The 22729-nt window shown below is 41.4% G+C and overlaps 2 protein-coding genes across 3 annotated transcripts in view; both read left to right on the top strand.

The window, feature by feature from the left end:
• Positions 1–5298: 5298 nt before the first annotated feature.
• On the top strand, positions 5299–11030 carry uchl1 (ubiquitin carboxyl-terminal esterase L1 (ubiquitin thiolesterase)). Its single transcript, XM_047579194.1, has 9 exons — positions 5299–5451; positions 5546–5557; positions 5972–6100; positions 6498–6639; positions 7007–7092; positions 7601–7648; positions 7879–7948; positions 8030–8088; positions 10030–11030. The coding sequence occupies exons 1-9, from the start codon at positions 5419–5421 to the stop codon at positions 10111–10113; spliced, it is 663 nt and encodes a 220-aa protein (XP_047435150.1). The 5' UTR covers positions 5299–5418; the 3' UTR covers positions 10114–11030.
• A 1331-nt stretch (positions 11031–12361) lies between these two features.
• Positions 12362–22729, top strand: part of LOC125004187 (LIM and calponin homology domains-containing protein 1-like) — a 28343-nt gene continuing 17975 nt past the window's right edge. The window contains exons 1-8 of one of the 2 annotated variants that reach the window (XM_047578616.1): positions 12362–13541; positions 20075–20145; positions 20258–20327; positions 20430–20536; positions 20613–20643; positions 20757–20867; positions 21549–21676; positions 21813–21883. In XM_047578616.1, the coding sequence (XP_047434572.1) occupies positions 13440–13541; positions 20075–20145; positions 20258–20327; positions 20430–20536; positions 20613–20643; positions 20757–20867; positions 21549–21676; positions 21813–21883 (691 nt within the window). In that variant the 5' untranslated portion in view covers positions 12362–13439. The remainder of the gene's footprint in view (positions 13542–20074; positions 20146–20257; positions 20328–20429; positions 20537–20612; positions 20644–20756; positions 20868–21548; positions 21677–21812; positions 21884–22729) is intronic. The other variant, XM_047578615.1, reaches the window with a different exon arrangement.

Raw genomic sequence — 22729 nt, 5'->3', positions numbered from 1 at the left:
TATAAACATTAATGTGGCATATGCATGGATAATTTAGAAACACGACAGTCATGAGTTTGTTTTTGAACTTCAGTGAAAGGATGATCAGGGTAACAAAGCATTGTCCAAGAAATATAAAGAAATATAAAACATGACAATTGTTTATCTTGATTGAAACACTTATTTCACATCCTGCTAGTGCTGCAGTGCATCTGAAGTCGAACCTCAATAATATTGTTTAACTGACGCTAGAGTGCAGGTAGGTATATTTGTAAAGTTAGAGCATACAGTACTGCCAAACACAGGCCTGATGTTTGCTCCCGAGCAAATTACAGACATGCTAATGTCGCTCCTCCATAAGTAAACAGAGTCACATTTGGAGTCGTTCCCTTCCACCTTTATGGACTTTGGTTGCCATGGGGACACAAAGTAGCCACATTTGAAGATTTACTCAAGTTAATGTCTGACAAGATACCACAGGCATTGAAGTTAGTGTCCTTCCGTTTTCCATGACAATGATTAATCAGTTGTATCAGTTTATTTTATTTTGTTATTATTATCTTTTTTGACTGTTGGCCAATAATTCAACCGTGACTGGACTCCGGGAGGCACCAGGTATTGACAGAAACTGACCCCACGGCTGTTATCGCTGGGACAAAATCAATTAGATGAAGAATGTCCGCACAGAAATATGTGAATTCGATTTGCATTGTTTTTACCATGAATGAAATTCATTCTTCTTTGGCATTTTGGGAATTTTCATGGCACGTCAATGTGTCACCCAGTGAGCCGAGAGCAAGAGAAGAATTTAAACAAACAGACTAAACACGCAAAGAAAGACAGAGATAAGGACAGAGACACTGTGGCCAACTATAATAAAAAAATAGGGGTTGCTGTATTTTGCCATCACTTCCAAATATAGACTAATTATGACAGTGGATACTGTTATTTTTTTATTTATTTTTAAGAAAATCTCAAAATAAAACACATTTTTGAGTTTGAAAACTGCAATTTAATGAAATAAATCTTCTCTTTTCTACATTTCCGCATGAAAATTACTCAAAATATCAGTGGCTTTCCACATGAGTCTTGACTCTCAACAAAGAGAACCCAAAGAGAGACAGAAATATTTTACCTTTGTGTTAGTTTATTCAAAAAAATTAGTCAATATTACATATCTGCGAGGTGCGAAAGTAAGTGCACCTGAATTACAAGTCAATTTCTAGGGCGAAGAATAGTCCATCTGTTCCAATCAATATAATAAGACTCAGGTGTCGTTCAGGGTGCATTCGGTTTTCTGGCCTTCACAACGCATCTTTCTGTCTTTCTGGATGTGTATGATGGCACAGACAGTGGAACTTTCTGAGGACCTCAGAGAGGGAGTTGCTGTTGATCATCAGAATGGAAAACGTTACAAAACCATTACTAAGGAGCTTGCAGTCAACAAATCGAACAACCATGGTGTGCGTGGCAGGGTGGCAAAGACAAAGCCACTGGTCTCCAAAAAGGATTTTTCTGCTCATCTGCAGTTTTTTAAACATCACATGGACAAGTCAGAAGACTGGTGGGGAAACGTTTTGTGGATGGATGAGACCAAAGCACAATTATTTGGTTTAAGTGTCTGGAAATGAAACAAAGTGTATCCTGCCTCCTGTCTGTGAAACATTGATTTACTAGTGGATTCTGAATAATACCAACGGATTATAAAAGAAAATGTCCAAAAAAAAACTCTACCATGCAGCATAAAAAAGAGCCCGAAAACACAAGTCGTTCCACAAAAGACAATTTAAACGACACAACAGAACAAAATTAATACTCTGGGAACGGCAGAGTCAAAGTCTTGATGTTAATCCAATAGAGGTGAAGTGGAAGAACCGGAAGCAAATAGTTCATGTGAGAAAACCCACCAACAATCTCTTTGTCTACTTTCAGGACTCACGTGAAAATCATCTGATGTTTGAGTCCTTTTCATAGCTTTTTCAGTCTTATGGAAACGAATATTGTTTCATGTGCAAACTGAAACCCCATTCTCCCATCAAATGAGTGTGAAATCATCCCACCCTGTAGTGTTTCAAATTTCCACACACATCTATGTTGTGTCCTATAATTGTTATAACTCTTTTGTAACACTAGATGGCAGAAAAGGCAACAGGAGGAACATTGATAATGGAGAATGTGACCTAAAGCTTGTAACTCTGCTATTTAACCACGTTGAGTCATGTTCAGTAAATTGTTGTCTAGTTTTGTGATGACCAGTTTACACAACACTATACAAAGTTTAACTTCCAAAGTAAAATAACATCTGTCAGTAGAGCCGACTTCAAATATTTGTTCAAGGCATTGAAACACATTCACTGCATCCTGTCGGAATAATAAGCCACACTCACGTGTTTGTCAATGAATAGTTTCATCAAGAGGTTCTTATATGTGTTTGGTTTGTTGGCATTTAGGCAACCGTTGCCAATAGTTGTTTTTACTTTACAGAATCGTCAGTTGTCAGTCAGTGTCTTTAAAATCCAATATAGAGGTGATCATTTTTGGGTTTTTGCACTGACAACTTAATGCCGTTACCCACTGATGGACAATGCTGTAATTATAGCATTAAATTAGCATCAAATGAAGTGCATGTCTATCAGTACATAATTTGAATAAAGAGATGATAGAAGCTAAACTCAAATGATAACAAAAACACATCAAATTTCTGTTTTGAGTCGGCAGTTCATGCTCGGTTATCACTCTGCTTCTTTGGTATAAGAAGATGACAGCATGCAGAGTGAGACCAAGAGACAAAAACACACTTCTGTGCTCCATCCCCAACCTGCTGGTGAAGGAGACACAACATTCATCTCGACGCATTGTGCTGCAGGTGCACACAGGTGTCAAACTGTTGCCTGTGAACTCCAGCATCAGGTGTTTGTTCTTGTCCTCTGACGACTACAGTCATCGCACAAAAGCTTAGGTGTGAGCACATGCTGCTTAAATAAGAAATTAAGTCAAAAGTCTTCACAATGAAACATTTACGAAGACCAAACAGTGCATTGCTTATACATTTTGGAGTCAAAAAGGTCTTTTAACAGGAAAAAACATGACTGAATTAAAAAAACACACAGCTGATGTTAAACAGCAGTATTTCACGGGAGTGCCCTATGACTTATTGTCTAATAGGAAGTATGACACACTCCTTGCAAATTTAATTATAACATAATTTACTACTAACAGATCAAATTGGTGAATTGGTGACAGGATAATTTTTTTTCTAGGAATATCACGTGTGTGCTGAGTGCTCAGTGTAAATATATATATATATATATATACCAAAGCATAACAAAACATAAAGTTTAAGAAATACATTTGAAATAAATGCATCATTATTTTCTGAAAGCCAGTCTGGCTATGTGTGTAACATGAATGTTCAGATCACCTTCGCTGTGCTGCAGGTTACAGTGCCACCAAGTGGGGGAACAAAGAGCTGCACACTACATTTAAAACACAAGGGCAGGCTTACACTGATTTATTCGAGTGGTGATTTACTTATTCTCACCCACACCAACGTGTACCAACGTATTTTTACAGAAATGCTTCAGTGTGAACTAAGGGGTGCAAAAAAAAAAAAAAAAACTGTGAAAACAGGAGAGACAAAGACTCTGGTTAGCTAGATCAAAACTCGGAACAGTTCCCATTTGGCAACTGACATCTGAAGCACTTGTGGGTGATGTCAACATATAATCGTCAATTTAAGCTCTTCTGTCTGCAGTTTAACAAGCAACCCATGGGAGGCCTGAGTAAAAGGAGTAAAGGTTAAAAGTATAGTGCAGGTTTTACTTACAACAAAATATCAGAAGATATGTACAAGTGAACAGAAAGCTTTACGCACACTCACTTAATTCTATGGTTATGATCCCTGCACTAAATCTTGTATTTTATTAATGTTATGGTATTCAGCATTTGTTTGAAAAAACTGAGAGAGCTGTCGATTTAACTGCGTTTTCATATTGTAGGCAGTGGTTTGTAGTAGTTGGACATCTTTCTATTATTCTGACAACCCCATTGTAGTCAGTGGTGTCGAAGGAGGATATTTTCCTGTCCTTCAGCCCAGGATCTTTATACCGTTTGGAAAGTTATACATAGGCTGAAGGCCTTATTAACCCCTAAAAACCCAACAGTGGGCTACGCTAAACGACACAAAGTGTTTAATTCAATCCAGTTTAAGAGCACCACAATGATCAACCATTTAAATCAACACATTTCTGATACTGTTTCAAATGAAGAGCATTTTAGTGTAAGAATATTAAATTATGATGCATTCCTTTTCACTAATGTACCTAATTAACTGTCTGCCTGGTAAGTGTAAATCACCTAATAAATGAAAACTATCATTACACATAACCTACCTATCATTACATTACACACAAGTCCTGATGCATTTCAAAGGATTTCCCAGAATATAACAGTAAAACTTTGTTTCCTTGACGATGAATGTAGAACACAGATCGTGAACACCAACATCGATGTTACCACTAATCTGTTTCAGTGGCTTCTCGCAAACTTCATTTAGGGACCTGTAAAAATAATTTCCATTTGCTGCATCATATGGTAGGTTGCACTACAGTATAAACAAAAAAAAAAGCTGTGTGGTGTTTAAAAACAATCTCCCAAAGAACATCCAGGCACACACAAGAAAAAAAATGACACCATTCACCATTGTTGCTGAAACAAGTCACCTCTGTGTGCAATGTACATTACTGTAATTTGTGATAAGGTTGTGCAAGTTCAGTACAAATCAGAATCACTGTTGAAAGGGTGCAATTGATATGCCAAGTCTTCCTTAAATAGCGTGATTTAACCTAGAATGATCCCATATTTTGTAACACTTGCTTTATTTTTTAGCCTTATATTGTGTTAGAGTCAAATTTGACCCGCATGTTACAAGTTAAATTGTGTAAGAGGTACATTTTAAAGTAAGAAGTACTTTAAGACTCCATGACATCCTCAAGAACGTCTATTTTAATACAACACACACACACACACAAAAACAATAACATGAAAGTAAACAATAAAAAGTACAATACATAAAATTGCCACGCGCTTTAGGAAATGCCAGGGAGAATAAGTGGGGTTTAGGTGTTTTTCTGACACATTATAAGGGTTCAAGGTTTTACATTTATTTCTAGGATCTCCGTCCGTGACTGATCGATAAACTGTCGGATTACAGAGTTTGACTGTGCTTTATATTTATCAGAAAATCCGTTAAATCCGTGCACCGACTTTTGTTTGATCTGAGCACACCCCCGTGTCTGGCGGGTAAGTGGTATGATCGGTGATATAAATTCCGGGTGCGCTCGCTTATCTCCAGCTGAAAGCTGCTGGACTCTGAGACTTGTGGACACCGAGGTCCGACACTGTTGAACCTGCCGAGTCACTGCCAAAAAACCTGCGAAAATGGAGTGGACCCCGATGGAGATCAACCCCGAGGTTTGGGGCGAATAACAACTTATACACCCATACTTGAACTGCTTTGGCCCGCAGCTAACTCACGCATTATCTCTGTTGTTTGTGTCGTTTTCAGATGCTGAATAAGGTGGGTTTCAAACGTGTGTCGCCTCGTAATGGCGACATGTCGGTAACCGTGTGGTTCAACTGTCGGTAAGTTTTATATTTAGTTAAGGCGCAGCTGAAGGCGCACACGTAAGCAGGCCTTCGCGAAGAGGAGTTATGGCGATATTGCAAGCTGTGTGAGTGGAAGTGGGTCATAATAGTACTGAAAGGAGACGCGTTTATGTTATTTTAATGAGCGTCAGCATCCTTCCCAGAGCTGCTGCCCCCCCAGTGTCTGGGCTAAAGGGTGTGGTCTGACTGGTCCAGCACAACGCAGCATCATCCCTGAACATCCCCAGAGGGCATCTTTTGTTGTGTTTTTTTTTTCTTCCTTTGTTGTTGTTTGGTGGCCACCCAGATCGTTTAATTTTAGCTCTTCCATCTCTGTGTGTTGCAGATGATGAGCCACCTCGGTGTGGGGGAAAGCTGGCGCTTCGTTGACGTGCTGGGTCTGGAGGGCGAGCAGCTGTCCGACGTCCCGAAGCCATGCTGTGCCTTGATGCTGCTCTTCCCCCTGACGCAACAGGTAATAATGGAGTGGCCACTTCCTGGAAGAGAAGGAGGGAAGGGAGCAGGGTGGGGTGACCGTGAGATGCAGGAGGGGAGGGCATGGATGCACAAAGACAGAGCTGTAGAGTCATGTGAATGGGTAGAGGCTAGGATGGTGGCAGGAAGTGAATCAGCTTTTCTTTCTTACCAATATGTGGCCCACTTATTAGTTCTGCACATCATTAAACTGGAGGCTTTATGTATAATTTTCATTTACTTTTACAAATGAAAAATTGATTTAATAATCTTTATTCCCTCGTGATTTTCTCTTCAGCCTCTATCAAAAGTCTGTTGTCACATTTTAAGAGTTGGCCGCACATCGTTTGCTCGTGGTCTCTCTCATTGTGCGTGTGTTTGTCTGCGTGCAACGCCAGCACGAGACTTTCAGGGCTCAGCAGGCCGACAAGATTGTCGGAGGCTCCGAGGTCTATTTCCTGAAGCAGACGGCAGTCAATTCCTGTGGCACCATCGCCCTGCTGCATGCTGTGGCCAACAACAACGGCAAATTGACTTTCGGTGAGTGCAACGGAAGTGAGCGCTGGCAGAATTCAGAAAATGTATAACGACTGCTATTAAAACGGTGACTGTCTATGCGTAATATACCTTTCTTTGGAAATATGTTAAGTGTATCCTGAAAAAAACAAGTAATGTAAGAACTGATACACAGATGGCGTGAAAAATGCTGCACATATTTTATGACTCTCATGGATCCAGAGATTAGTTCGTCTAATACATCTATTGAATTATTTTGGACAGAGAAATACTGTACGTGTGGGCTATTCTTGTTACTTTAAGTCGTCAGTCAGAATTATACAGTTATTTTTTAGGGGCAGGTTGTGAGTTGAGATGGCCTGAATTAATGACCTAATGCTGGTGTTTGCAGATAGTGACTCTGCCTTGAAGAAGTTTCTAGATGAGACTGCAAACATGTCTCCTGATGACCGTGCCAAACATCTTGAGAAGAACAAGGTAAGATGGTCACACACCCTTAAAGCTGAAATGATTACATTTATAGTGTTTCTGTTCCTTTCTACTATAAGGTCAAAATAAGAACTTTATTGTACTGGGGATATTTGTTTCTAACACCTTCGAGCTCCAGTCAGTACTTGCTGTTTACAATAAGTAAAAAAAAAAAAGCATACACTCTTATCAGTGGTCTTAGGTGACAATTTTGATAGTTTAGAGTTATCAAACACCTGCAAAATGGAAACTGATCCAAAGCCAAATCAAATTTCTAGAAGCTTGTAGGTGTCGCATAAATACAATATTTGTTGTGGCCACTTGGTGGCGCCAGACACTGTGAAATCTTTGCCTTGGACACTGAAACTGATATTAGAGGTCTTGTGCTTGATATTTTCTTTACCCTGCTATGTTTGAGTTCTGCATCTCTACATCTTTTTTTACCATATTTAACCTGACATACTTTATTTATTTGTTTTATTTATTTATTGTTATTTTCATTTTTTTTTTCCACCAGGCAATTCATGAGGCCCACAATGAGGTTGCAGTGCAGGGCCAGTGTCGGGTAAGATGATTGAGCACGGTATCAGCATTTATTAACAGCTCACATCTTACTCCACTTGAGGAAATGTTTTGTCCTACTGTGGATCATCTGTTGTCATTGTCTAATCCTGTCGCAGTTTATCTCCAAACACCTAAATAAAACTGCAAATCGCACAAATATATACTGAATAATTCCCATAAAAGTTACACTTGTTTGTTCTTAACATTAATTCCTTGTCTCAACGTTCACAGCCCGAAGCTGACAAAGTCAACTTTCACTTTATTGCCTTTGTCAACGTAAAGGGACAACTGTATGAGTTTGGTAAGCGCGTGTCCTCGTGTACATGCCTCCTCGTCTGTCTTTTCACATTGTGTGTTGCTAACCATCGTATTTGTACTTAAGATGGAAGAATGAACGGAGCAGTAAAGCACGGTGCTACCACAGAAGATTCCTTCGTAAAGGTATGTAAAACTGTGGTTGTTTTATTTAGAGGAGTCTTTGAGCCACATCATCTGTGATGAGTCATGGTATTGAACTGGAATAGGGAGTGGCTGGTTTTGAGTGTCTCGATATAGTCGGTAGATTTAGCCAAATTAAACCCTTCGGTATTAAGTTTCCTGCTGGGTGTTTTAATTTACACTTGTTTTACCCTTCCCCCAAAGCCCCGCCATGCACATTTTGAAATATTGGGCAGCATAAATAATTAATCCGTAAGCGTAAAATGAGTGAAGTGTTCATTGAGTTACAGTGCTGCATAAGTCGATGTGAGTTGTGCGTTCTCAACTCAGAGCCTTGTACATTGACAAATAATCACCAGGGAACAATGAAGCAGCTGATCCAATAAGTCTTGAAACCAACTTTTAGAATTTATATTGTGAATTCATTAGGACCCAAGTTCATCTCTAGAAAAAAAAAACACTGTAACCTAAGCTTGGTTTACAAGCAATCTCTCAAAATTTATACTATCTCATATTAAACTCGGTACATCCCACCTGACCTTAGGGCTGTGACAAGCTGACAGGCTTCAACCTAACAAACAAACCATGACACATGAAGGAAAGTAGATGTGACAAACCTAAACAAAATGAAAAAGTTTAAATCGCAATCCGAAGACTTTTCTCATAATATAACTTGGTCTCATCTGAACGTTCAAATGCACAAATATTTTCTCATCAACATGATCATAGATTAAAGAATATAGAATAAGCTGTAGCATGACAGCAGCAGTACAAAGGTCTGTAGCTCTTCTTAGTCTCCCAGCTAACTTCCATTGTCACATTTTGATTGACCAGTGTAAACTACTGCCACTTGCAGGTAGGAAGAGTTATTTCTTTTTACACAGGCACACAATGTATGTGGTAGCTGGCTGCTGCTGACCTTAGTCATTGCCTGTGTTACAATAGTCCTATACTCCTAACATCGAACCTTATATAGTGTTAGTATTGGTAAGTACCGTATTTTCTGGACTATAAGCCGCTACTTTTTTCCCACGCTTTGAACCATGCAGCTTATGCAAAGATGCGGCTTTTCTGTGGATATTTTTAATTTTTTTATTTTTTGTGATAAATCCTTCACAAAAACTGTCCGCATGCGAAAAGCATAATTTTCAGCCAGCTTTACCCCGGGATGACAGCGACACGGAGAGCAACACTGACATAGACACAGAAAAGGTATGTGACGAAGCTCTTCTGAGGCTGTTCAACTCCGACACTGAAGAAGATGATACAGTGGTTTCAGTGCGCAGGAGGAGGATGAATAAACCAATCAATAACTTTTCTGTTTTGTTTGATCAGCACTTTTACTTTTATCTTACAGGCACCGTTCGGAAACTGATCAGTTCAGTTATGTTCAGTTAAACTAATCAGTTCAGTCGATATCAGCGGCTTATAGCCCGGTGCGGCTTATATATGTATATTTCCATTTTTTTTTTTAAAAACTTTGTGGTTGCGGCTTATATTGAGGTGCGCTCTATAGTCCGGAAAATACGGTAATATTTTTCAGTGAAAATCATCTTGAAGACGATGAATCTGACTATTGGTTGAAGAGTGTTGAACGTCATTTGTTTAATCTCCAAGATTTAAATCTAATCTGTTGCAAAGTGATGTTACAGGTGATTGTGCCTGTGACCAAGGGATGAAATTACATGAAAACGTTTACATTCACAGTATAGAGAACAGGACGTCTGTGGAGAAATGCCTGTTTTTGCTCAGAGACATTAGCTAACGTTAGCATTCAGCCAACTGATACTGTCACTCTGTTTGGATCTCTGGGAAGTGGAATATATATTTTGGGGAGAGAAAGAGAATGAAAATATGTTCAAGATGGCCTCTAAAAAATATTAAAAAAAATGTTTCAAATCATTTGATTAAACTCGATTGTGTTTTATTTTTGCTCGTGTCTAGGACGCAGCCAAAGTGTGTTGTGGATTCATGGAGCGAGAGCAGGGTGAGGTGCGCTTCTCCGCGGTGGCCCTGTGTCAAAGCTAGACGCTCAGGAGGACCGCGATGTTAAAAGTCTTGGAGCGTTCACATGGCAAACACAATCAGCAGGCGCCCAGAGAGGCCTGTGAGCACACACATCTGCAGACACTATGCACTATAGAGCACACACGGTTTCCACACATTTCTCTCTCTCTCATCTCATGAACAAAGCATTCTTTAGCATTCGCACATGTACACAATCAAAACCTTTTGTTCTGTAAACACTAACCGGTACAGGCTTGTTCAGAAAGCTTTATGTGCAACAATTTAGCTGTGAAAATTGACCGATCACACCGCTGCATGTGTGCATATGTGTATTTGTCTTTTTGCTACTTATTTTTGTGCATCTGTGTCAAACTCTTAAGATGACGCTTAAATGCCTCTTTAATAAGACTCACTAGGTGGAAACTTGTTTGAGGAAACGTTTTCTTGTTTCTCTCGATGCCTTTAGTTGCTCAGTAGTTGAGTCTTCTCCGGAAAAAGTCCCCGAGTGTATCCGTAGGAATAATTTAACCATTGTTCTGATTATGCTCGTAACCTTTTGAGTGGCGTTCTTGGGTGCCGTTATGACGCTTTTTCTAACAAGCCGAGGTTTTGTTTGTTTGAGATGTTTGAATTTAAAACGACAGAGGATAACAGTCGTCTTCTGTGTCAGGTTCCAAGAAACGAGAAGTAACGCACTTTATTTGAACACTTTTTAGTTAACAATCAACAGTCCGCCACACAGAATCTGAACCCAAAAAAAAGGGACCATCCAGTTAAAGATTTACTGTCTGTTGAATTGTTGTTGTGCATTGCAGGGTGATTAGTACGTCCAGGCGGTGTTCAAATTGTTTATCGTTCTGCACTTTCCAAATTATGTGTTGCTGTAGTTTTACTGGTAATGCTGCTGTGGGAGTTCAATAAAGCAACAGTTAAACTCACATGTGTCTCCTGATGTGTTTTTGTTTCTAAAAATATTCAAGTTAACTTTGGATTACTTCCTGAAAATGTATGTTTTGTTTTGTTTTTTGTTGTTGTTTTTTTTTTTTAATCTGCCATGTTCCAGCAGTGGTAAAGATTAAAAAAAAAATTAGCAACTGTTTTGATGATTTATTCATTTTGTGTATTTTTATGTTGTTGCCAACTGAACATAGTCTAGAAGTAACTCTGGCATCTCCTTATTAAACGTGTCACATGACTGAACTGTTATTCAAGGACATACACTATTAGACTAGTTGTGGCATTTGTTAACTGCAGCTTGAGACTTTTAATCCCACTCATCTACCTTGTCATCAGTCAGCATCTCCGCTGGCAACCGAGTCAGACTTTGCACAGTGTCAAGAACGGTGTGACTAACATCCCACGGCTCTCGCAGTTCATCCCGACTGGGGCTGGCTGTCGTCCAAGTCGCTGAAACGGGATGAGGGTAGAAACGTGGTCGATAGGTCGTCTCATCACTGTGGTTACTGACCCAAGACGTTCCTCTGTGTGTGCGTGTGTGTGTGTTAGTCTTTCCCTGCTCAGGTGATTTTGTAAAGTGACACACATTGAAAATGAAGGTCACACTACCCAATTCACAGCTGTTACCAGATGTTCTGATTAGATTAAACGTTTCTGATGATCTCTGAACCCCTCTTGGATTGTAGGCTGTTGATTTTGTTTGGATTTTTTTTTTTTTTTTGATTTTATTATTATTTTTGGTTTTACTTTAAAGAAAGTGTCAGAGATGCTTGGGAAGCACTTCTGAGGGGAATCTAGTTGAGATTTGTTGTATGTTAAGTGTAGGGAAGAAGCAGCAGAGTAACCTGGGAGGGGGTACACTGCAGACCCATATTCTTTTTTAATTTGTGTACCTGTATTGTTGCCCATGGCAGTGCGGGCATTCATCCCAAGTTTGCTATGTCTCTATTTGTGTCAGTTTGTTCAGTTTGAACACGGAAAGAGACAACACAAAGTACATACTGACAAGGATTGAACATGCATATAATTTGACTGCATATGTCTGGTTATGGATGTTTATAAACAAATGTATATATTTCTTGATCATCAAATGAACTAAGTAATTAAAGTCAAAATCAGAGTCATTCAGAGATGGCATCTAGTGCCATTTATCTGGTGTTTGTCAAGGTCCGAGCAAACCTATTCGCAGATACATGACTGCCATGATGAGTTAGGGATAAAGAAACAGCAGAGCTAAATTACTTACTATTACTTCTAGAAAACCTTTTTTTGTCCTGTAATGTGGAAATTGCAGTTTGTAAGAGCATATAGGGGCAGAAATAACATGAGTAAAAGGTGGACTGCACAAAATATAAATAATAAGATAAAATAAAAGTATTGGAATAAATACAAAATATATTCTATGATCAGATACCTGCACATGTAGACCATACATTCTTTTATGGACCATTGTGACTTTTACTATATATTCTATATTATTTGCAAGTATGGTATCGTCACCAGTTAGCAGTATGTTTCTGGTAGATGTGTGGCAACTATTGAAGCTGATTATTGAAAGTGGCAAGTGATATTCCATGTGTCTGAGTAGCTATAGGACAGTAGGACAACTTCCGACCTAATTAAACTAAACCTCGTCACCATTCAGGTCAATACTCTACTGAAATAGAAAGAAAAAAAGTCAGAAATGTTCTTTTTGGCCCAGATCTGAACTGTTACCCAGACAGTGATAGAGTGTCGGAGTGATTGATTGTAGTGTCGAGGCTCTGCTTGAAGGTGAACTTACTCATTTTGCTGCTGACCAAGTGAAACAAGATTTAGAGCCTGTTTGTGACCCTGGTCTATTCATGTCATTCATGGATTCCCCGGATTAAATGCTCTTTGCTCTCTATTTTAAAGCCACAGCCACACGTCCCAATTGCTCAGGTATGAAAGCGCGTCTCCTGCAGCTGACCCGCGGGTGCTTGCAAATAACGGGACATCTTTCGCAGTCCCCCCCTCTTCTCTATCTCTCCCGACCTCCCCCGCAGAGATTCCTGTCTGCGCGTTCACGTCTCCTGAAATGCGCGCCAGCCGCGGTGGCCGAGGACAGCAGCGGCAGCCTGGCGCAGTTGAGCGAACAAGAGTCGTTATTTTTAGCGCACGGCTCGTTCCGCGCGGCGTCTAGGTCGCTGGAAGCTTTTCCTCCATCTCTCTGCGCCACATTTCGCAGGGGAGAGCTGCGCCACGCGCCGATCCGAGCGCAGAGTTGCGGGCTGCAAGGAAGCGAGGGGGAAGATAGCGGACGGAGAGCCGGGAGGGTGGGGGGGAGCAACGCCACACATCCGAGGGGAGCTTTATCACATTTCACCGTAACATCACACTTCAGCCTCGGTTGAACGGCCTGCTCGGAGATGGCTAGTCCCGGAGCGTGTCGAGATCCCCCGAGCGTCCCGGAGACACCGGAGCCGAGCCATCCCGAACCAGCCTGCCAGGAGGCACAGAAATGGATAGAGGTAAGTGAAGACACCGACCGTCCACGGACCCTCAGGGGCCTGCTGCTACGGCAAACCGGGCACAAAAAATGGGTCATACTGTCACACACACACTGTGGCTAGTGATATAAATACGCAGCGCCGGTGCACCGTCACCTGTTGGGGGGGACTATGCAGTGTCGGGTTACCGTGTGGGACAACGGCTCTGCTGCATGCGTGCATGCATGTCAAAAGTTTTCACGATATGCCCGAGTCTTAACGAGTCTGAGAGCCACGACCGAGCACCGAGTGGAGTTTTAACACCAGCGTCAAGAGAAGAAATGAACCGAAGCACGCAGCTAAAGCCCCAATTAATCGTTAATTGGTTCCGTGTCGATGCGGAGCTCGTGGAGGAACGCCCCCCTTTTTTCAGGCGCGAGGGGATTCCGGTTGTCACGGTTACGAAACCGGGACAGGATTCACGCACGAGATGCTGCACTGTACCAACATCGGATGAGATTATCACATCATCACTTCCACCATCATCTGGTCTGATAAAAAAAAAACGCCTCTGTCCATAAGCCCCAGTGGTGGATCGTGATCTGCTTGTGGAGCTGCTGCGTTATGACCTATTTTTTTCCCTTTTCTTTCAACACGGCCCCCGTTTCTAGCCATGCTACCTGCCAGCTACAAAATCAGATAGAGGGATTATGCTCGAAACTACAACAAAATGTGTCTTTATGTTCAAGTTTTGGCTTTAGCTTCACGCCACCGTGGCTCTGTTTTTTTTTTCCACAGGACCCCTCCCACCGTCTGTGCTGGCTGTCCAGTACACAATTTACCCCAATATCTGGTGGATAGAGGAGATGGATCAATTTAATCTGACGAATCCAAAGATAAACGTATGACTGCAAACACGCAGTCTACACATAGATAGATAGACAGATGAACAATTATTTTCACTGTGCTCCTGGTTAGAAAAAGATTAACCTCTTAACCTTTAGGCTATTTTTTGAAATTCCCTTCTGGGAAAAAAACAAAAAACAAAAGTAACACAATATGGAGCGCCTTTTTACTTCCTCATAGTCAAAACTGTAGTTATAAGTAACTACTAATGTTACCAGATTCTCAGCTGCAGTACAATCAGATTTCACAATTGAAGCACATGCTACATCCACGCTTTCTATTGTAGCATCTGGAGCGAAATAACAAACGAACCCTGTTTGAAAGTTTCCTCATACTGATCGTCACCAGTTCTTTTCTCAAAAAACATAGAACAGAGCCCACTAACATAAACAGACTGTCAATCAGTGAGATGGATAGATGGGGGATAAGGCTGAAATCCAGTCTGAGATTAAGCATGCATGCAGCCCATTTTTAAAAGCCTGGTTTTTACAGTGTAGTTCTTAATCTGGATATCAGGAGTCAGTCAGGTCAGAAGGGTTGCATAATGATTAAGAAGATAGAAAAGTAAGAGGCCAAGTTATTAAGAAGAAAGTAAACTGAGAACATTACACTTTTGTCTAGATATCAGTCTGTTTAGAAATCTGTCAGTGTCCTATATATGACGGTTGAAAGTCAAAATTATTAGGGTTTATGTTTTATCACTGGAGAATATTGATCTGTTTACATGGATTTTGGGGTGATAAATATGCACTGATACTTGTTCCTTACACATTTATGTTACAAATTTATCACATTTAAAGAAGGATGACAAGGTTGATACCGGACTGGAGCGGAGGCTGTCCTACTGCTTTACTCAGACACATGGAATATCAGTTTCCAGTTTCAAGGATTAATTTTAAATAGTTGTCACACATCTGCCAGAAATATACAGCTACACAAGAAAATATAGTAAGGCTCAGCAAATGAGTCACCGTATGATTCAGATTAGCAAAGATCTGATCATAAAATAAGAAATTTACCAGCTCCTCATCATAGCAACCATCTGCAAATGGGTTTGCTTTATTTAACTGCATCCATTTAGTGTGACCATCACGACCGCCAGATGACTAGAACTGCGTACATATAAATAGTTTTACGTGAGTTAGTATTTCAGAATGCATAGTTTTATCCTCATCCAGGGTCAAATAGGTTGATTCTAAAATAATACGTTGTTTACTTTCAGTTTTAGCGTCACAGTGTACTCATCTTCTCAAAAACACAAATCTATAATTAAACTCTGTAAAGTCACCTTTAAACTACAGTTAATCTTGAAAAGTGTGTTTCTTGGTAACAGTCATAGGCCGCTGTCTGTCCTGGTTAATGCCGGTCTCTAAGTCTTAATCTCTCTAGGACCGTGTTTCTCTTTGCTTTGTCGTTTTCTTTCCTCCTCATACTCTCAGTTATTTTCAGGCTGCTCAGTCTCTCTCTCTCTCTATTTCCAGAGATGTATTTATACGCTCTCACAGGTGGGCACAATTCGGGGTTAACCATCCTGCCCTGCGCTCCGCGAAGCATTTTCAGTCGTCCTCTGTGTATTTGTCATGTCTGCAAAACTATGCAAAGTGTATGCACACTCACACATGCCAATCAGCTATGCATGATATGCCTTGTGCACTACTCAGGACACACCCCGGTTGGGTGACACCGGTCACTATGGGAACATAACACGGCCCTGTCTCAGGTATCACTGTTTCCAGGGGGGCAGTAGAGCAGTAGGCTATATTTCACCAAATGACCCGAGCGGGAAATTGGACTGGGACGGACAAAAACTTTCTGTTTTTAGACGAGACAAGGCTGGATTAGACTGTCTCAGCGCTGTCACAACGGTGCTCTGAAACAGTTGGATGTGACGCTGAGTGTGTTAAAGTTATCCTGGCTTAGAGAAAGCACAACTTTAGTAACGGCAGTTAACCTCTGCCGTTGGCTGATGGCACACAGCAAGAGTTAGGGTCGCACACACAGGGAATAAACCGAAGAATGTGTGTGACTAAATAAATGTGTGTGTGTGCCAGATGTCACAGCTGTCCTCGGTAGATTAATTCCAATATTTCCAGACAACCAGCTGTGTCTGCGCAAGAAAAAGCACCAGAGTGGGGATTCATGGATTTCCCATCCATCAAATGCTAAATGAAGGAATGTGAAACGATGACGGCACAGACTTTGTGCTGGCAAAGATGCCACGAACAAAGTTAGATATGTTGTGTTGTATTTTTTGTGACACTGAGCTGTGTGTAAAGTGTAGTACACTACATTTCAAATAAGTAGTTTATTGAAACATACATGCAAACAGACAATTAACAAGCAAGTAAAATGTCAGTTTATACATCCTATTATTCCCTTGGCTGCATTACATTATTTGATTTAATTAAAAATACCCTGATATACCAACAAATATATTTTGCATTGCTATCAAAAAGTTAACCTGGAAGCCAACCCAGAATTTAGTGGGGTAATAATTTCTGTCACTCTGTTTTGAATTTATTACACCCCAGCAAAGGTCTGTCTGGACAGTCGCATAGTTTGGGCAGACTTTATGCCGTGCTCCATAATTTAATCCAAATAGGGTCTTATTAGACACATTAAACAGGTCAAAAGTATATGATGTCTTCTCAAAAATATTTAGTCCAGAAACTTACACTAACGAAGTGCTTCTCATCATCTATAAAGAATAGTTATGAGTTAAAGTAGTTATGACAAGAAAGCCCAGTCTGATCTGATTGGTCCCACCCATATAGGAAAGTGTTTCACTGCAAAATGAACATGTGTCTAAAATGCTAGACATGTCTGTATCATTTGTCAGACCTGCACCAACACTCGCTGCAGATGCTACATTTTTGATAACTGTTTTTTTTTTTTCCTGACGTCCTGAAAACCAATTTTCTTGTAAAATTATAACCAATTATAAAACACTTTGAAAGTGTGTATAGTTGAAGGCGTGTCAGAATTTTTTCTCATTTTGTATTTTGTCTTGATTGGCCTGTGACACAAACCAAATCAAACCTAAATGCAACGCTGTAATATATTGTATAGTTAGTCCCTGGATTGGAATAATACATGAGTGTGAGTACGTGCTGCAACAGCATGACCCCGAATTTGTCTGGGCTTGAAAAATCCTGTATTTTACTCTGTAAATGAATGAATGAATGAATGAATGCTTCTGAAATGACCCCCATAAACTTGATTTACTTCAAGTTTATGGTGTTTGTCGATTTAAAAAAAAAAAAAAAAAAAAATTATACCCTGCTCATTCTTTCCATCTTTGTACTTTGGCCTACTTCTGGTTCTCCCCTGCCCTTCCACACACACACTCCCACTTCTCGGTTTAAATAGTAGCTGCTGCTGCCATTCACCCAGACTGAGCAGAGCAGAGCAGAGCAGAGCAGTCCACCATGAGAGGGAGTGAGGCAGAGTCGAATTACTGCGACTGGCTCTGAAATACCTTCTAGACGTTTGGCTTGCTCTTTGTCGCAGACATGAATGCTTTCTTAACACTTTGTGTTTCTCCTTTGAACGCATCCATGACTTTCTGTTTAAAATGTCCATTGACTCTCTGTGAAAACCAAGTAGACCCACCCTATGTTTAGTTGCTTTATTTCAGTTTTAGCACCTACAACTCATCGTTAACAACCTCAGCTCCCACACACTGTCTGTGTCCTGCCTCCTCCACAGACACACACACGCACACATATAAAATACAAACAGTACTCCCGTCCTCACCTCAATATAGCTCTCTCTGAGTGAATTAATTATACATGACAGTGCTGTAAATGTTTCAAAGACCTGGAGTCCATGTAACAGTGGAGAAGGAAAACGGAAGATCTTTAGGATTGAGTCCTGACAGTCCTGATAGTCCTGACAGTTCAAGACTTGAGTTAGAATTAGGTTTAGAGTAAAGGTTACTGGTTAGGAAGTTTATTGTGCCACTGAGGGTTTGTTTTGTGATTGGTTTGAGGGTGTAGTCAGTTCTGTATTCAGGTACATAGCAGCAAATCATCCATGGCATTCACTGAAGGAAGCAGAGGCGTCCACAGACCCATCATGATAAGGGTCAGTTGTCTGTAGTTTGATTATCAACATTTTCTGTAATTTGAGCTTTAGTGGCTTGTCTGTTGGACCAGACTACACAGGCCAGTCTTCCTCTTCACCAGCGTGCATCAATAAGCCTTGGCCGCCCGTTCACCACTGGTTCTTCCTTGGATCACTTTAGCGGACGGGGAACACCCCACAGGAGCTGCAGGTGTTTTAAGATGTTCTGACCCAGTCGTGTAGCCGTCACGCTTTGGTCTTTCCCAAAGTCGCTCACATCCTTCTGCTCATCCCTTTTTCCTGCACCTGACATCAGCTTTGAGGACAAGATGTTCACCTGCTGCCTAATATATATCTCCCACTTACAGGTGCCATGATAAACCATGTAATCAGTGTTATTCACCTGACGAGTGAATATGATTTGTTGTAAATTCACCATCAGATAATCATCTGGCATTTCAGTGAGGAGCGTCTGATTAAGACAGTTGGAGATAACACATGATAAGGAGATGGCATTGAAACAGTAGGAAAAAGAGGGCTAAGTGTGTGTGTGTGTAAGAAAGACTAAAACAGAAGGGGATGCTAATGGGAAACATCTGGTCATCACTTACATAATACAACACGATGGACTGGTTTCACAGATACAGATGCACTGCATTTGTGCGCGTGTGTGTGTACTTTCCTCACATGTATATGTTTCATGTGCAGCAGAGGTGTGTATGATTAGAAACAAATGTGAAAATATCACCACATGTAAATCTTTCACACGAATGCCACTGATGTTTTGAGACCCACAGATTCTTAAAATCAGTGTGTGTGTGTGTGTGTGTGTGTGTGTTGTGTGTGTGTGAACGCATACTGAAGGGTGTGTACATGAAGAATCAGAGGGAGGGTAGGCCTGCAGTTAGCAGTCTGAGCGGTAACTGTAATCTTAGCTAATCTGGATTAGACGGTGGTCAAACCCAGTCATCTTTGGTCGCTGGTTACACAACAGCTCCTGAAAGCAGTGTGTGTGTGTGTGTTGCTGTTGGGGCAGGATGTCATTGTTGAGTTTCCTGATTCTCTCCTCCTCTCCCGCCTGTGCAGGATAGAGGTGTTTGTCTAGGTTAGGAGGATTGAGGTTATCGTTGCAGCATGTGACTGCTGCATTTTGGATAAACTGGAATGAGGACACAGAGCAGCGTGTCGCTGACCTGGTGTCGTTCTAATTTGGTTTCCACGGAGGCTGAACGTTTGGCGAGAGTCTGAACCAGGAAGCAGCAGGTTCCTCTGTCGTGAACTTTGTGAGCAATTTCCAGAAGAAATAGGCCAAAATGCCAAAATAAATATAGGAGGTTGGCTTTTTGATGATGGATTGAAAACCAAATATCCTCTGGTCCAGCTACTAGTTTACTTTCTCTGCTTTGTCTTCTCACTAACTTAACTTACATCATGGTCACACAAAGCAAGCAGGAGTTGTGATGAACATTTTTCTTTTCCCCTCACATTTTATAGTCAAAAGAATTAAAAAATATATATTTAGTGGAGTTATTTGTTAAATGTCTACAGCCCAGTTTAAGGTCCCCTTTCTTCACATCTGTCTCCTTCCTGTCCTCCTTCCTCAGGCTGTAACCGGGAAGGACTTTGGAGAAAAGGACTTCCGCAGTGCGCTGGAGAACGGCATCCTGTTGTGCGAGTAAGCCTGTGACATGTTTTCGCTTCAATTTCTGATGTCTGAAGTAGCAGAAACATGCATAAACTCCCCTAAGACTCAATAAATCTCTGCTTCACGCTCTCTTCACGCGCAGGCTGCTGAGTGCAATCAAGCCGGGGCTGGTCAAGAAGATCAACAGACTGCCCACCCCCATCGCTGGACTGGTAAGGAGACACTCTCCAGTGTGACATTCGAGCTCAGTGAACCACCCTATTCACCACTGATTAACTGACCACCGTCTGTGGGTCTCCTGCTGTTTCCTCTAGGACAACCTGTCAGTCTTTCTGCGGGGCTGCGAGGAGTTGGGCCTGAAGGGCTCCCAGCTGTTTGACCCCGGGGACTTACAAGACACTTCCATGCGAGCTAACCTCAAGTAAATGAAATGTGTGAATGTATAAATGTATGTGAATAAAGTATAGTATCATACTAATATTCTTCTCTCCTGTTAGGGACTCCGACTGCAACCGCAAACTAAAAAATGTAAGTTGTATTTACAATTTCTTTGTCTTTCTATTCAACACTAACATTTTGTTAAGTGCTAGTTTGCCCAGCATTAATAAATATTCACCAAACCCTGCATCTGTGTCTCTCAGGTGCTGAACACAGTGTTCTGGCTGGGGAAGGCTGCCAGTGGCTGTGCCTCCTACAGCGGTCCAACTCTCAACCTCAAGGAGTTTGAAGGGCTTCTAGCCCAAATGAAGGTGGTGAGTAAACTCAATGGAGCACAAAGAGGACGAGGAGGAGGAGGAGGAGGAGGAGGAGAGAGAAAGAAAGGCAGATAATGGTGTGGAGGAGGTGCGGGGGATTTAGTTGTTAGTTTCCTGTCTTTGTTGGGGTGTAGGACAGGCAAACAGGATACGAACTGAGGCAGAGGGAGCAGGTTCTCCTCCACAGAGTCCACCATGTTGCATTGCCACGTTTCTTCTGTAGCCCAAAATGGACAAACCAAAAACTGTGCTTTTAAATTTTTAAAAGTTTAGCAGCTGCTATAAGTTCTCCTACACATCTGGAAAGGGAGGGGGATGGAAGGGGTGTTCAGTTAAGCCAGATCTATGGTTGCGTGTCACTTCTGCGCTGTAGCTTTGGTGTTGTTCTGGACCCTTTGCCAACCGTTGACTTACATGCACCTTAAAAGAAATACAACTACACTTCTCGGTGATGATGTCCAAAGTGTATTTCCTTGTCTTTCAGTGGCTGGATGTATTTATGACATTAACATCTGCTCCAATATGAGCTGCTCAGTTGTAGTTTAAATTTAAAAACTCATCACACATGACTTGGCGTCAACCGGTGTCTAGGAATAAATGCCAACTCTGACGTGCCTCACTCTGATCTCCCCTAGTTTTTTATGTTTATTAACCTCTTGAGTTGCCTTGTGTTTGTAGGAGACCGAGGAAGGAGGAGACAGTCCCCAGAAGCGCAGTGTTAGAGACAGCGGCTACGACTGCTGGGACTCTGAGAGGAGTGACTCTCTGTCTCCACCACGGCACACTCGAGACAACTCCCTAGACAGGTGAGAGACCTCTGTCCAACACACATGCACTGTCCCTCTTTCTATAAGGTATTACAGATTACAGAAAGCTACATTTCTATTAAAATAAGTTAATGTCCCATGAACTCTAACAGATATTGTGGTGTGTCTGTTACAGCTTGGATTCTTTTGGCTCCCGCTCACAGCACAGCCCTTCTCCTGACGTGGTGAATCGAGGCAACAGTGACGGTATGTTCTGAGAGCTAGCTGCCCACCACCACCACCTCCTCTGCGTCCGATCTTCACGCTGGGCTGAAGGTCTTAACCCTTTAAGACCTAAACATCCCCTCTACAGATAAAAAAAATAGCTTGCAGTATTTTAATTACCGTAACTCATCAGTGGATAAAATTCAAAGTGTGGCTGGACACAAGCTGCCATTACGGTACTGATAACGTACCACTGCTGTCGACTCTAAAACCCCGGAAAATAATTAGTTTGGAGGAATTTGTTGGTAAAAACAAAAGTAGTTATACCTTTAAGATATACTCTCACGAAGGTCTTTGAATTTTGTCAATAGTGCAAAACACTGTGAGTTACGGTAATCCAAAAACTGCATGATTGGCAGTTCAGTTTTATGGTCTTGCTCTTATATAGCGCCTTTCTACCTACTCAAAGCGCTTTTACAGTCAGAGACACATCCACCCATTCGCTCACACAAGCACACACACATTCACACACCAGTGCCAGTTGCACTGGGAGCAACTGGGGGTTCAGTGTCTTGCTCAAGGACACTTCGGCATATGGCACACTCAGGGGATCGAACCGCTAACTCTTCGGTTCATGGACAACCCACTCTACCTACTGGGCCATAGCCACCCCTAAAGGGGTAATGCAAAAAAAAAAAATGGAGCGTTATCGATTGTCTCCTCTGAGCACAAAAGTTAAAACTATTCCTTTAAATATAAAACCTCCTCCATAAATAGAGTGACTGCTGTTCCCTAGTATGTTTGGGTTTTAACCTTGGTATAATATGACCGGTCAGACTGGCAGTGGAGAACAGCTGAATGTGTGTGTGTGTGTGTGTGTGTGTGTGT

This window comes from Mugil cephalus, chromosome 2, assembly GCF_022458985.1.
Source record: "Mugil cephalus isolate CIBA_MC_2020 chromosome 2, CIBA_Mcephalus_1.1, whole genome shotgun sequence".
NCBI lineage: Eukaryota > Metazoa > Chordata > Actinopteri > Mugiliformes > Mugilidae > Mugil > Mugil cephalus.
Note: the sequence above shows the minus strand (reverse complement) of the source record. Positions and strands in the feature narration are given on the sequence as shown.

Excerpts from the sequence above, each read along its gene's own strand:
- uchl1 (XM_047579194.1), top strand. The coding sequence starts at position 5,419 with ATGGAGTGGACCCCGATGGAGATCAACCCCGAG. Across the intron at positions 6,101-6,497 it reads TCTTCCCCCTGACGCAACAG|CACGAGACTTTCAGGGCTCA; the intron begins GTAATAATGGAG and ends GTGCAACGCCAG. Across the intron at positions 6,640-7,006 it reads CAACGGCAAATTGACTTTCG|ATAGTGACTCTGCCTTGAAG; the intron begins GTGAGTGCAACG and ends TGGTGTTTGCAG.